General features: G+C 41.2%; 1 protein-coding gene across 1 annotated transcript in view; it reads left to right on the plus strand.

Moving 5' to 3' along the window:
• The window catches only part of zfhx3b (zinc finger homeobox 3b), an 89,820-nt gene extending 77,953 nt beyond the window's left edge, over positions 1 to 11,867 (plus strand). Inside the window, exons 8-10 of the mRNA XM_062415447.1 lie at positions 997 to 1,150; positions 2,200 to 7,731; positions 9,306 to 11,867. Coding sequence (XP_062271431.1) covers positions 997 to 1,150; positions 2,200 to 7,731; positions 9,306 to 11,041 — 7,422 coding nt within the window. The 3' untranslated portion in view covers positions 11,042 to 11,867. The remainder of the gene's footprint in view (positions 1 to 996; positions 1,151 to 2,199; positions 7,732 to 9,305) is intronic.
• The last annotated feature ends 4,014 nt before the right edge of the window (positions 11,868 to 15,881 follow it).

The raw sequence follows: 15,881 nt of genomic DNA on the forward strand, positions 1-15,881 counted from the left end.
TTGATGAGTTATTAGGTTTTGGGAGTGAAATGAGGGTATCAGAGGGAGAAATAGGAAGACAGTTGGGAGAAAGCAGCAGGAATAAACAGGTTGCTGTCTTTCACACATGATTGACTTTAACCTTTTGAAAACAGAGGGAACAGGGGTTCCTCTCTGTACTTTCGCAATCAATACTTACTCGTCTTTGACATGTCCCAATTTAAAAAGTAGGGGAAAAAAACTTCTAATTTAACCCTTTCATGCATGAATTATGATATGATATCAGTCAGGATTTTTTTTTTACAAATAATTTTAAACTAACTAACTTTAATTTTTCTTTCACCAAATGATATCCTATTACATTATAATAACATAAATCAACTGATCTACAACCAAAAACATTACTGCAGGTTTAGTGGTGATGTATGGGATGACGCACTAGTGTCCACTGTGGTGGCTGAAGTGTAACTATGCCATCAAAATCCTTTCATACATAAGAAAACTTATTTCAGGTGGACAGCTATTCAAAAGCTGTTTTCTTATGTACGAAAGGATACTTTTTTTTAAATCAACAAATAAAGTGTTTTTTATTTTACTGTTTTTATAAAGGATTAAACAGCAAAATTTAACAGTTCTTCTTAAATCAATCATTTGTTTAAATGAAATTGGCAACTGTACTACTGTGAATTCAGAGGCAATCTATAAAAGTGTAAGAAGCACAGGCCTGAGAAACTTTTTAAAAAGAGAAAGGAAATAGTATGACTGTGATTGTGTGTATTTATGTGTATGTGTACATACAGACCTGTTCAGTGATTCATCAGAAAATAGCATTCAGTTCAGTTATTCTCATTGCATTGTAAAGATGTAACTGTCAGTAATGACCTGTCTTACCACTTGCTGGTAACAACTTGACTCTGTCTGAAGTTATTTTTTAATCATTTAAATTGAAATACACAATGAAATTGTCACTCAGTGAGATGATTAATACAATAATTCCATTGTGTTTTGTTCTTCTAGGTGACAGCAACTGATGTACTGCCAGCAAGCATGTTCATACCTGTACCTGGTCCAGAAAGAGAGTCCCAGAACACCCCTAATGCCACAGCCAACTCCAACTCTGAAGATACAAAGAAGCAAGTTGGTCAGTATCTGACTGTGTTAGAAATATGTGGCTTACTTTAGAATAGATCACTTTTTCTCAAATAAAATTATCTTAAAATGTTTTTGGAATTTAGAAAGTATATTAACAAATATGAGCATATTATCATTGGGTCATCATGGTTAAGTTTATTACTTTATAGTTGTGTAAGCACACACTGGTGCAACATGAAGTCACCAGGTTTCCCATAGACTGAAAGTAAATAATCATTCTTTAGGTATTTTTGGTCATTTTAGTTTTACAAAGCATTTTCTAGTAATCATACAATTGTCTGGTAATGGTTTCGTTACATTTTTCATAGACAGTGGGTCTCATGTATAAAAGTTTTCTTATTTTTCTTTTTACTTGTTCTTGCACAAAACAATAATAATTTGTGGGCGAGTTTCATTCACAAAAAGTTCTCAAAGAGTAAAAGCACAGCACAACTTCAAGTCCTGCTTTCAGAAATCAGAAGACAAACATACATTTAGGAGTATCAGTAGGAGACTTGAAACAATTATAAAATATGAATCCACCTGACATGTCACCAGAGCAGAGTGAATACGTTGACATGAAGTTAGATGCTAAAAACAGCAATATAAAGCACAGTACTCTGACAGTCAAATTGTTAATTTCGGTGTCATATTTGAACTCAAAATTAATTCAGATTAAGGCATTATAATTTAAGTTAAAAAAAAATGTTTCTCCTCAGAGAAGAAAGGCAGACATGATCTATTCATGACATGTACACCAGGCCTGGACCACTTGTAAATTCCATTGATACCTAAGAGAAAATTCTGAAGTACAAGAAAATTGATGAATGCCAATAGTGTTCTTACATTACTCATCTGCATTTTAAGAACAAATCTGTTCGTACAAGTGCTTCTTGCATGAGGCCAGATGTACTTTTTCATGCTAAGGCATTCATTCAAGACAGTAGGAATGGTTGGTTGGTTAGTTAGTTATAGTTAGTCATTGCTTTTTCATTGTAACAAATGATTTAATATCCTCATTGAGAACACTGAGGAAACAATGCAGGCACTTAATAAATTGCTCTCTTCTTTTGGTTTATTTTTTCTCAGATGCTGATCCAGAGAAGAGGGTGTCACTCCCTACAGAAATAGCTGAAGCTCGCAAGTCACCTTTTGAAGATCAACAAACAGAGAGGGATGATTCCACAGGATTCTTGTGCTGGAAGAAAGGCTGCAACCAAGTGTTCAAGTCCTCCAATTCCCTCCAGATGCACTTCAATGAAGTTCACAACAAAAGGCCTCAGTTGCCTGTTTCCGATCGCCATGTCTACAAGTATCGTTGTAACCAATGCAGCTTGGCCTTCAAGACTGTGGAGAAGCTGCAGCTCCATTCACAGTACCACGTGATCAGAGCAGCCACCATGTGCTGTCTCTGCCAGCGAAGCTTCAGAACACTACAAGCCTTGAAGAAACATTTGGAAACCAGCCACCTGGAGCTGAGTGAAGCTGATATCCAGCAGCTGTATGGAGGCTTATTGATGAATGGTGACATTATGGTCATGGGTGATCCATCCCTTGGTGAGGAGCATGGAAGTCTGGGAGAAGATGACAAAGAGGGAGATGAGAGTGACCCAGAGGAAAAGCAAAGCCCTACAGGTAGTGACTCTGGCTCACTGCAGGAAGATTCTGGATCTGAACCTAAACGTGCTTTGCCATTCAGGAAGGGCCCCAACTTTACTATGGAGAAGTTCTTGGATCCATCTCGTCCTTTCAAGTGCACTGTATGCAAAGAGTCTTTTACACAGAAGAACATTCTTCTGGTTCACTATAACTCTGTCTCCCACCTGCACAAGGTGAAGAGGGCTCTTCAGGAGTCAACTACTGGTCAGCCTGAGCCTACCAGCAGCCCTGATAACAAGCCATTCAAGTGCAGCACTTGTAATGTGGCATATAGCCAGAGTTCTACTTTGGAGATCCACATGCGCTCTGTTCTACATCAGACCAAAGCTAGGGCAGCCAAACTTGAAGCCGCAGGAGGGATCACTAGCTCTGCAAGTGTTACTGGTGCAAGTGGTGGAGGATCCAGCAATAGCACTTCAACGCCTAGTCCAAGCCCAGCCAGCAACTCAACTACTAGCTCTACAAACCACAGTTCTTCTGGGTCTCAAACAGCTCAGAACATTCCTGGAGGAAACCACATGAGCCAGACTCATAGTATTGAAAGCCTGGGGAATTCTTCAGTGAGCTGCCATTCCTCACCATCTGAGAACCATGACATAAAAAGGTCTAAATTTACAGACATGCTGTCTGCTAGGGGGCAACAACAACAGCAGCTTCAGCAACAACAGCAATTGGCACAGGCTCAAGCCCAAGCTCAAGCCCAACTTCAGCAAGAGCTTCAACAGCAAGCTGCTCTGTTACAATCACAGCTATTCAACCCGGCACTTCTGCAGCACTTCCCAATGACAACAGATGCACTTCTCCCCCTACAACAGCAGCAGTTATTATTTCCTTTCTATATCCCTGGAGCAGAATTTCAGCTGAACCCAGAGATAAGCATCAGTAACTCAGCACTAGGCCTAGCAGGATCCACCTCCTCACTGCTGGAAGATCTAAAAAACTCAGCCCAGCAGGCCCAACAGAGCTGCTTGCAGCAGCAACTGATGCACCACCACCTCCAACAGCAACATCAACAACAACAGCAGCAACAACAGCAGCAACAACAGCAGCAGCAACAGCAACAGGCTCACTCACAGGCTCAAGGGCAGATGGCATTGCTGCAGCAGAGTGCATCTCTCCTGCAGCAGGTTGAAAAAAAGAAGCATCATTCCTCTCAGAATGATAAAGACAGAGAAGTACAAAGAGAGAAGAACACAACTGAAAAAAATGAGGAATATGTTAACAAAGATTCTACAGACATCAAGCCAAAAGAAAAGAAGGACATCCAGCATATTTCAATAAATATAAACCATGATACAGGCTTACCTCCACCAAGGATTGCTTCAGATGCTCGTGGAAATGCAACCAAAGCCCTGCTGGAAAATTTTGGGTTTGAGTTAGTGATTCAGTACAATGAAAATAAACAGAAAGCTCAGAAAAAGACAGCTGGACCTACAGGATCAAGTGGTCCAGGTGGGATAACAAGAGTGGTGGACCCCATTGAGGGATTAGAGAAACTGGAATGTGAAGCCTGTGGCAAGCTGTTTTCAAACATACTGATTCTAAAGAGTCACCAGGAGCATATCCACCAGGCTTTTTTTCCATTTCGATCCCTTGAGAGATTTGCCAAGGAATATAGAGAGCATTATGATAAACTCTATCCACTAAGGCCCCCTACACCAGAGGCTGCTGCGGCTCCTCCACCTCCTCCTCCTCCACCCCCACCTCCTCCTCCACCTCCACCCCAAAGAGCTCCCACACCAAATATTCCTGTGTCTGCTGCCTCACTCACACCTCCAAGTGTATCTACTCCACAGCCACAAGTTACAATGGCACAAATTCCCATGTCAATGGATTTGCCCCTCTTCTCACCACTCATGATGCAGCCCATGTCTCTTCAGTCCTTGCCCACTCAGCTGACTTCCCAGTTACCATCTGTTGAGCCTAACCTGGCCTCAGACCTGGCCCAGCTCTATCAACAACAGCTCACACCAGCCATGCTACAGCAGCAGAACAAGAGGCCACGGACACGCATTACTGATGACCAGCTAAGGGTCCTGCGACAGTACTTTGATATCAACAATTCACCAAATGAGGAACAGATTAAAGAGATGGCAGACAAGTCAGGGCTGCAGCAAAAAGTCATAAAGCACTGGTTCAGGAACACCCTTTTCAAGGAGCGACAGCGCAACAAAGACTCACCATACAATTTCAATAATCCACCAACAACAACCCTAGAAGATACCAAAATTGACTCTAAACCTCCTTCCCCTGAACCTCAGAAACATGAATATTATGGGAGCAAGAGATCATCCAGAACTAGATTCACTGACTACCAGCTACGAGTGCTACAAGACTTCTTTGATGCCAATGCTTATCCTAAAGATGATGAATTTGAACAGCTCTCCAACCTACTCAACCTTCCCACTCGTGTTATTGTTGTGTGGTTCCAAAATGCCCGTCAGAAGGCAAGAAAGAATTATGAAAACCAGGGTGAAGGGGGAAAAGAGGGTGAAAGGCGAGAATTGTCAAATGACCGCTATATCCGTACCTCAAATCTGAACTACCAGTGCAAGAAATGCAGTCTGGTTTTCCAGCGTATATTTGATCTAATAAAACACCAAAAGAAGCTGTGTTACAAAGATGAAGATGAGGACGGACAGTATGACAGCCAAAATGAGGATTCAATGGATCTTTCCCATGAATGTTATACTCCCTCTGGGTCTTCCTGTCACACCCCAATGCCATCCTCTTCAAGTCTCTGCCCACTTCCACCCTCAACTTCAGCATTCTCACACCTCCCATCCACTGAAAAAGAGGAGGCATCACCAGCAACCACCTCAAACCTCTATGATGAGAAGCCCAAGCAGCTACCAGAAATTTCTGCTGATCCACGAGAAAACCAAACCTCTATTAAGCAGGAAATTGTGCATCAACCCCAATCTGAGGCACAACACCATAAACCTCAGAGAGAAGAAAAGATTCAAACAATTTCCAAGCCCATCAAACATTCATCTCCTTCCTTCTCTCAGCAACAACAGCAGTGTGGTCCCTCAGCCTCTCAGACAAGCCAGGCTCCATCTCAAAGCTCTCACATGAGCCTCAATGCACACCTGACCTCTGCTACACAACAGGCCCAGCAGATGATCCAATACCAGTGTGAACAGTGCAAGATTGGCTTCCCCTCTTTTGAGCACTGGCAGGAACACCAGCAATTACACTTCCTCTCTGTGCAAAATCAATTCATCCACCCCCAATTTCTTGACCGTCCAATTGACATGCCTTTCATGCTATTTGATCCCAGCAATCCTCTCTTGGCAAGTCAGTTACTCTCTGGGGCAATGCCACAGATTCCCAGCAGTTCTGCCACTTCTCCGTCCACTCCCACTTCCACTATGAACTCCCTGAAGAGGAAGTTAGAGGAGAAAGCTGGCACTAGTCCAGGAGAGAATGACAGCACAAACAGCGGAGAGGAGCCACAGAGAGACAAGAGGCTCAGAACCACCATCACACCTGAGCAGTTAGAGATTCTTTATCAGAAGTATTTACTGGATTCAAATCCTACACGTAAAATGCTGGACCACATTGCTCATGAGGTGGGATTGAAAAAGAGAGTAGTGCAAGTCTGGTTCCAAAATACAAGAGCCAGGGAGAGAAAAGGCCAGTTTAGAGCAGTAGGGCCAGCTCAAGCTCATCGTAGGTGCCCTTTTTGTAGAGCTCTTTTTAAAGCAAAAACTGCCCTTGAGGCACATATTCGCTCTCGTCACTGGCATGAAGCCAAACGTGCTGGCTATAATTTAACTCTCCATGGTATGTTATCTGAACCCGAGGGCATGCAAATAAAAATGGATGCTCTAGATACATCGAGCTACTCCCAGATGGCCCCTACAAACAGTGATGGACAAAGTTCTTCCATGTCACCATTGAATAGAAACATGGATTTGTCTCCCAGGGCTCTACTGAGCCCTTCATCCATTAAAGTTGAGGGAATGGAAGATTTTGAGAGTGCAGCTATATCCTCTGTGAACCTCAGCTTTGATCCAAGCAAACTTGATAATGACGACTGCTCTTCTGTGAATACAGCCATCACAGACACAACCACAGGTGATGAGGCCAATGCTGATAATGACAGTGCTGATGCAAAGCACAGCCAAAGTAGTGGTGATTACCTGTCTAAGTCTGGGGGTACTGCCCCTATCCTTGAAAATGATGACCAGATGTCCTCAGGGCTAGTAAGCCCTGCAACAAGCTATTATGCGAAGGACTATGAAAATGAACATATAATTGACCACAGTGAGACATCCAGTCTGGCTGACCCCTGCTCACCAAGTCCTGGAGCTTCAGGTACCAGGAGCATTGACAGCGGAGATCGACCTGGCCAAAAACGCTTCCGAACCCAGATGACTAACCTCCAGCTCAAACTGTTGAAATCCTGTTTTAACGACTACAGGACGCCCACTATGCTGGAATGTGAGGTACTTGGCAATGACATTGGACTTCCAAAGAGAGTGGTTCAGGTGTGGTTTCAAAATGCCCGTGCCAAGGAGAAAAAGGCAAAGCTCAACATGGCCAAGCACTTCGGAATAAATCAGACGTCCTACGAGGGGCCGAAGACAGAATGCACTTTGTGTGGTGTCAAGTACAGTGCTCGCCTCTCTGTTCGTGATCACATTTTCTCCCAGCAACACATCTCTAAGGTGAAGGAAACCATTGGCAGCCAGATCGATAAAGAAAAAGAATACTTTGACCCAGCCACTGTCCGCCAACTTATGGCCCAGCAGGAAATGGACCGCATTAAGAAGGCCAATGAAGTTTTAGGACTGGCACAGCAGCAGGCCATGCAGCAACAGGGGATGTTTGATAACCCTGCAATGCAGGCGCTGAATCTCCAGTCAGCCTATCCAAATCTGCAAGGCATCCCACCTGTCCTTTTGCCAGGGGTTGGCAGCCCCTCTCTTTCCAGCTTTAATTCATCTAATTCAGGTATGTCATAATTTGATATTTATTCACTGATATACAGCTAAAATTGCAGTGGCAGATGGGTTTTTCAACTAAACTAATTCACGCAATTGTCAGCTTTTATTACAATAAATATACTGTATTATATATTTACTTAAAAGGATAGTTTGCATATTTTGAAGCTGAGTTGTAGGAGGTACATACCCATACTCATATCATCATATTACTTTCAGTAGATGGCAGTCGGCACACCCCTAATTTGTAGAAGCAGGCAGGAGTACCAGTACAGAAGCTAAGCAATGTACTGCTGTGGACGAGGGCAGCAGCAAAACGTATTTCAACCACCAAAAAAAAAGGCCCGCCTAAAAAAATCAATATCAGATTAAGTGTACGCTGTATTTAGAATATTTTTAGCACTTTACCTTGCTATCAGACACCCCTTTCCTATCTTGTTAACCATAGAGTTTTCCATATTCCTACGCATACCATGCACTGTTTTATGCTGCAGATCAGCTCTTTGGGTTAGAGCTCCAGTAGTTTCTAGAAGAGACAACAAATACAAGAAAATAAGAATTATTATGACAACAACAACAACAAAATTCTGTTCATTGTGGAGAAAAATAGGATACCTTTATCTTTAGAAAGATAAACATAAAAGTGAAAAGTTAAGTGAAGTTTGATTCCAGTCTGATCTTGCAACAGCACTTTCTGACCCACACTTCTAAGTAATACAGTGTGTGGCACAGGCAGTGACATATGTTTTTTTCGAGTGGCCCTATCCACAGCAGTATATTGCATAGCTTCTGTGACAGTGAGCCGATCGCTATCTACTGTGGGTAATACACTGACTATGGATAAGTAACTCATACAACTCCACTTAAAAAATCCAAACTAACCCTTTAACGGTGAAACCTAGTAATAACAGTACAGCACAAGAATACAATATTTCTACTCTTCTTAAAATAATCTCCTCTCATCAATCTTTCACGTATAGTAATTTATACTGGCAATCATATGTAGAATGTGTAACATGTCAGGTTGCCAATGGCATACCTGTCAACACTGGACTTTGAAAATAAAGGAGATTTTCTGGGACCCCAACTGACCATAATTTTTACATTATGAAAAGAGTTTCCTCTCTCAGCCCCAGAGATTGAATCACCAGGCGCCTTTACTGACTGCCCTGCTATAATCACACAGACGGTTGTTGTGTTCTTTGTTGCACTAATGTCCACCCTACACACATTGCAAAATGCACGGTTTTCTATTATGCCTCTTGTCAGGAATGGGGGTGAAAATACAGGAGAAACCCAGGAAAAAACATTGACAGGTCTACCAAAGGTCATTGCTGACATATGCCACTATGCACATTACCTACTTTAACTTCCACCACTTGATTGTTAGACCCAGAAATGCCACAATAGAGTGAACAAATGGCTCAGTCTGACTTTACATAACAATTTTAATTGACCTCCTCTGTTTGTGTACTATATAATGAAACAGCTAATTGTTGTTGTAGTTAAATAACCTTTTTAACTAATAAGTGTATCCATCTATTAACTCTTGTTAATGTTTGTTTCTATTTGAAAAAATTCTAGCTTTAACTCCTCCAAAACCTTCAAACCTCCTGAACATGCCTGGTGCCAGTGTTCCCTCACCTAGCCTCCCTACATCTGGATTACCCAACAAACCTCCCTCCTCATCGTCTCTGGCCGCATCCAGCTCAGCCCAGACCAACACATCTGTTTCCCACTCAAACCCCACCTCTACATCCAACTCCACTTCCTCAACCACCCAGTCTGGCTCCCGGCCTGAACTCCCCAAAGATCGTGATGCTGAGAGATTAAGAGAAAAGGAGAAGTCCAGGGAAAAGGCAGAGAAGCCCTCAACCCCATCGTCAACTGGAAGCACCCCTGCCCCATCCACTTCTGCTACCAGCGCCAAGAAGGAAAAACCAGACACCGCTGTACCTGCCACTTCTATGCCCACACCTGGAATGGAGTATGTGGTAGACCCTGCCCAGCTTCAGGCCCTGCAGGCTGCTCTGGCATCAGACCCCACAGCTCTCCTCACGAACCAGTTCCTGCCCTATTTCATGCCTGGCTTTTCCCCTTATTACACCCCTCAGATCCCTGGGGCTCTTCAAGGGGGCTACCTGCAACCAATGTATGGTATGGAAAGTCTCTTCCCTTACAACCCAGCATTGTCACAAGCACTGATGGGCCTGTCTCCAGGGTCCCTGCTGCAGCATTACCAGCAATATCAGCAAAGCTTGCAGGAAGCACTACAGCAGCAGCAGCGGCAGCTTCAGCAGATCCAGCAACCCAAGGCAAGCCAAACTCCAGTTCCCCCTCAATCCTTGGGGGATCGCAAAGAATCTGCCAAAGATCCAGTGAAAAAAGAGGAGCAAAAGGGCAACTCCCATAGTGAACCCCCCACATCCTCCTCTTCCTCCTCCTCCTCTCATAATAAAGTACCCTCTGAGCAGAACGAGATGGATGGCAAAGCTGTGGATCACCATCTAGACCAATTCATCGTCCCCAAGGTGCAGTATAAACTGGCATGCCGCAAGTGTCAAGCAGTTTTCACCAAGGAAGAAGCGGCTATTACCCACCTTAAATCTAACTGTTTTTTCGGTCAGTCTGTGGCAAACCTGCAAGAAATGTTGCTGCGTGTCCCCAGTGGCGTAGGTGCAGGAGCTGGAAGTCTCTATGACTGCCTGGCTTGTGACACTACGTTGGATGGGGAGAAAGCACTCAGTCAACACCTGGAATCGGCATTGCACAAACACAGAACAATCAAGCGATCAGCCAGAAATGCCAAAGAGCACGCTACTAGTTTATTACCTCACTCTTCAGCCTGCTTCCCCAATCCTAACACCGCATCTACCTCGCAGTCTGCCACTCATCCCATCAGCAGCCCCCCTACCCCGCCAACAACATCAGCCACCATGCCATCCTCTGCTGTCTCCTCTTCCCTGTGCTCCTCCTCGACTACCCTACTCAACACCACAGCTGCCGGCAAACCCTGGCCCCAGGCCCCTTTCTCCAGAGCTTTAGCTGGGAAGCCCAATGCCAGTCCCCCCTCTTCTTCCTCCTCCTTTCCACCAGTGTCCTCACCTTCAACGGTTACCTCAAGTTCATTGAGCACCTCAGGAGTTCAGACCTCGATACCAACAGACGTCTTTACCGACGAGTCTGATTCTGACAGCAGTCAGAAGTCAGCAGACAGGCTGGGCAGGACGGCAGAGGAGCCGCAGCAGCCTGGCTTTGTCAAAGACAGTAGTAGTTGTAGTAATCTTGCTAGTGTAGGAACAGACTCCATCAGATTGTAAAAGAGCTTTCAGTGATGGACAATATTTAAAAAACACAAAAAAGACAAAAAAAATCACAAATGGAAAAAACATAAAAAGCAGCAATGTTAAAAATACATTAAAAGTATACAAACCAATTTCAGAAAAAGATGTGTAAAGACTAACTGCAATTCCAAAGCTTGTAACCAAAAATTTAAATGTTAGTGGATTGTTTTCCCATATCAACATGCTGGTTTTGTTTTTGTTTTTGTTTTCTTTGTTTTTGTTTTGTTTTACTCAACTGAAATACATGCATACTATATATGAGAATAGAAAGGATTGCTGCAGTTATGTTTTGGGTTATGGTAGAGGAACGCTGTACTGTATGGCAATGGACTGCCTCAAAGTTGACAAATGGCCCAAAAACCCTTTTGAAGAAATACGAGTCAACAAGCTGTCCTTTTGTTTTGTAATAATTTTTACTTAATAGCACAGTCACAAAAAGCCAGTATGTACTGTATGGGAGAATAGTCTATCAATTTTCTTGCTATTTAAGCATTCAGATACCAATGGCTTGCAAAAGTAAAAGAATAATGTAATGTCTATTTTATTCTCAGGTCAACAGCTCACTGATGTTTTTCTGTTACAGAAATCCATGTTTTACACCTTTTGTTTCCAACAGGAGATAAGCATTTTTTTCCTTTCAGAACTTGATTTCATATAGAAAGTTTTGAGTTGAGTGAAATTTTAATAAGGCATTGTTTCTGGGCATTCAAAAAGGACAAATGATTTGCTGATTTTATCATTATAGAAATCTGTTTAAAGGTGGGGAAATCACAATTCCATGATACCCAGACAAGGAGAGCATTGCAGACATAAGAACGGGCGATAAAAAAAGTTTTGATTAAAAAAATCAACCTTCTGTATTTATAATAGATATGAACATTTTTGGTGTTAAGTAGATTGTTGCATTGGAAATGAATTTAAACAGTATGGTAGGTTGAAAAAAAACTTTGTGTACATTTAGCTTTTGTATTGTCCAACTTTAAGACGCTTCATTTGATGTTGTCTTGGTCATTCCGATAGACTAGATTATGGACAGGTAATTTATCTAAACTTTATTTCTGTCTTTTTCTCAACTACTTGGGAAACATTCACCCAGATGCCCCTCCTGACAAGGCAGGATCCTCTTTTAGAATTATTTAAATTTTATGATTTGGTTGGTAACGCACCAACCAAAACGAAAAAAATTCCTGGGTGAAATATTGAAAATTTAATTTAATTTAATATTTGTGTTACCTTTGTGCACTTATCACTGTCTGACTCCTATTTCTCGCTCTACTTGTTCCTCTCTTCGCACTTATTTTTCTCAGCTCTCCTGTGTTTGTAGATATGTACACTACAAAGCAGGTCTTTTGTTCTTCATGTAGTGTGGCTACAGTCTTTATTTTCATTTTGACATTTTTGTTGTCATAAGTGAAAATGAAAAAAAGAATACTAATAATAATTCTCACGCTTTAAGACAAAAAGAAAATCCAAAGACTAAACACTTTCACCATTGGTGCATAAAGATGAGAAAAGAGGCTTCTTTATACTTGAGAATTTGTTGCTGTTTTTAGAGGAAAGAAAACAAAGTTTTAAAAGATAAAGGAGTACGCATCAGAGTTGCCGTTTTTGCTTCTTTGCAAGCAAACAGGTGGCTTTTTTACGTAAATACCAAAAACCAAAAAGGGCCCTTGTCCTTGCATTGTGGAGTAGCACCGTTACAGAGCCATTGCAGTTTGTAAGATAGAGGTTATTAATCTTTGTTTGACTCTTTTGTCACATTCAAATGTCCATTTTTTTAAGAAAATGTATAAGGTCTGGTCTTCGAGGACATACGTTTTGCTGCTAATGTAGAATTTTGAAAGAAAAAAAAGAGTACCTAGATGCATGCTCATTTTGCTTTTGGCTAAGCTTTAACTAAAACAAACAATAAACCAATTTCTTGCCTCTGCAACACCTTTTTTTTTCTTGTTGCAAAAACGGAACTTTGAAGACTGTGAATATATGTTCCAAAGGACATTTTGCCGATTTTTTTTTTTGAACAGACCAATGTTTAAAGCCAATGATCTATGACGTTTGTAAAGAACAGTGCATTCCAAATATCACAATGGATTTTTCTTAAGCAAGGACTGATCCTATTTCATTTAATTGCTTTTAATTGTCACAATCTATTTTTTTCCTCATTTTTAAAGTGACTGTAAACTGTTGTGTAAATTTTTTGCATCATTGGTTACTGAACAAAGTGACCTCCACATGTCATTTTGGGCTGGCATGGAACATTGCTGAAAATCCCTCCATCCAGTCAAGGTTGTTGCTCACTTGTTAAGCAAGTAATAGTGGTTACCAAAAAATGTATATAATACATCTGGTACTGATGAGTCTCATAGGTTTAGTAACATTTATGCCAGTTAACAAACAACTAGTCTCAGAAGGATATGATGGCTGTTTAGCTGAGGTGCGGTTGCCCCCTTCCTGGGAAATCCACCAGTGACTTGTCCCACGCATATGCAGGGTGTCACTTTTACACATAGATCACAGGTTCAGAGGGACGTCTTCATTCCAAAGCATTATTTCTGGAAAAAGTAGGAGGTTTTTTGAAGATGTCCCTTTGTTTCAAATTGTTAGGATACTTTCATGTCCAAAGAAGTCACCCACTTCATCTTATTGCAATGGAAATGGTTGTGCATAGGTACCCCCTAACCCCCCTCACTGATTAACTAAAATTCTTATTTTTTAAAACCCAAACCAAGACATATTTAAATTTGTGAAGAACTACGTTTTGGCCACTATTGTATAGCCAGTATATTCACCCTAATGAATACAAGGCACAATCTTAGAAGTGTGTTTAAAGTGCTACGTCTTGCAGAGCAATGTGATTTGGTGTTAATACTACAGCATGCTGTTGAAAGTCAGTAGATTTGGTCTGCAAGCTTGCTACTTCTCTAAAGTTCAGTTCCCTGAAATACTGTCCATAATGTACTTTCTTATGTTGGAAAATTCTTAAGTTGTACAGTTTTTCTCAGATATGTTTGCTTTATTTTAATTTTCTGATAATGTCAGACATTTATTGTTATTTTCTTATGAGTATTTGTATTTTATTTTAGTTTCTGTATATTACTTTTATCATAAATTAACACTAGCTTTAATTTGAATTGCTGAAATTAAGAAACAAAACAAAAAATATGTCCTGGCCACTTTATGGTGTGATAATGTTCTTTCTGTTCATTGTCTAAATGATACTGTTCTCTCTAATTTCCAAAGTGTAATCTTTTGGGCTCTCTTGTGGAAGACAAATTTTAGGTCTCTACATCAGATTCAGCCAGCCAGCATGGACTATGTGTGTGTGTGTGTGTGTGTGTGTGTGTGTGTGTGTGTGTGTGTGTGTGTGTGTGTGTGTGTGTGTGTGTGTGTGTGTGTGTGTGTGTGTGTGTGTGTGTGTCATTAGAGCCAGCATCAATTCATTTTCTTTTCCCTTGTTTGCCTTTTGTTTTTTGTTTGTTTGTTTGTTTGTTTTTGTGTTACACACCAAAACGAACTGAACCACAAAGCTGGATTATCAATAACTAAAATTTACAAAATCAAATTTCAAAGATAATGATCAGAAATTAAAATGATGATACCGAAGCACTGAGCAGTTTTTACTTTGATTGAATATATGAATGTGGCCAAAGCTTTATGCAGTTGAAACAAAAAGGAAAAAAAAATTACAAGTTGTGCCCCAGATAAGTGTATATTTTATTGTGGCACAAAACGCTATTGTGGATATCTGCATCCACCAACTTACATTGGGATACTTGATTTTAATGGACATTTACAAAGAGAGAGAGATAAAGACAAGGTTTTGCTGTAGAGGTCATCTTTTGCCCACTGTGAAAATGAACGTGTACCTGTATACAGATATAGATATATTTAAAACAAGGCATCGACTTTTTTTGTTTCTAAGATGAAGAAGGACTGAAAAGAAAAAAATGACTCTGGGAAGCTTTGGAGATCTTGTTAGGAGGACATGAGAGGCTGTGGGCACACCAAAACTGGGCATGGGAGCCGAAGGCCAGCTCGAAACAGCTTTAAAACCTCCTCCTTATTTGATTACTGACAACTCTGTAATGGGAATGGACTCTGGAACCAATGGACATGTGTGACACAGAGAGAACTGAACTTAAGTGGCTCCAGCTGCCTCTTTCTCCTTTCTGTCTGTCTCTTTATTTCTCCAGATCTGCCTCTGCTTCTGCTCTTTGATGGACATTTTCCAAATTTCAGGACAGGATGGACAGAGATGCTTGCTTCATTTCTCCCAGTTCATGTTGCTACCTGTTTCATTTCCTTGTGCTTGTCTCTGGTTGACAAGTGAAGCTCTCCAGTCAAATGGCGGCTCACCCCTCTCTCTGTTGATTACATAATCTAAAAAGAGGAATGAACAGAGAGAGGGGACGGGTTCTCAAAGCTGTCATTCTTAAAGAGGCAGTTATACACTAAAAAAGCGTATTAACCAAAATTAACAACCAAACTAACAACCAAACAACCATTTGCTCCAACTTCAAAGATGAACTGTTACTTGGAGCTCTCTGTTCCTTTTGTGACTTCTGGTGCCACAATGTTTTTTTATGCTTTTAGATTTTCTTTTTGTTTCCTTGAATTACTCCTCCTTCGAGCCTCATAAGCATGGCTCTGTGGCTCCAGGCAGCCCATCCGAGGGTAAAAAAAAAAAACAGCCTTGCAATGTACAAAAAAGAGCAAGTTAAACCAAAAATGTTGTTCTTGATGTCTTTTCTATACTGTAGTCTTGTTAGCTTTTTTGTTACTGTAATTATATGATGAAGATTTCCAAACTGTACCA

The sequence above is a fragment of the Scomber scombrus genome, chromosome 1 (assembly GCF_963691925.1).
Source record: "Scomber scombrus chromosome 1, fScoSco1.1, whole genome shotgun sequence".
In the NCBI taxonomy this organism is placed as follows: Eukaryota; Metazoa; Chordata; class Actinopteri; order Scombriformes; family Scombridae; genus Scomber; species Scomber scombrus.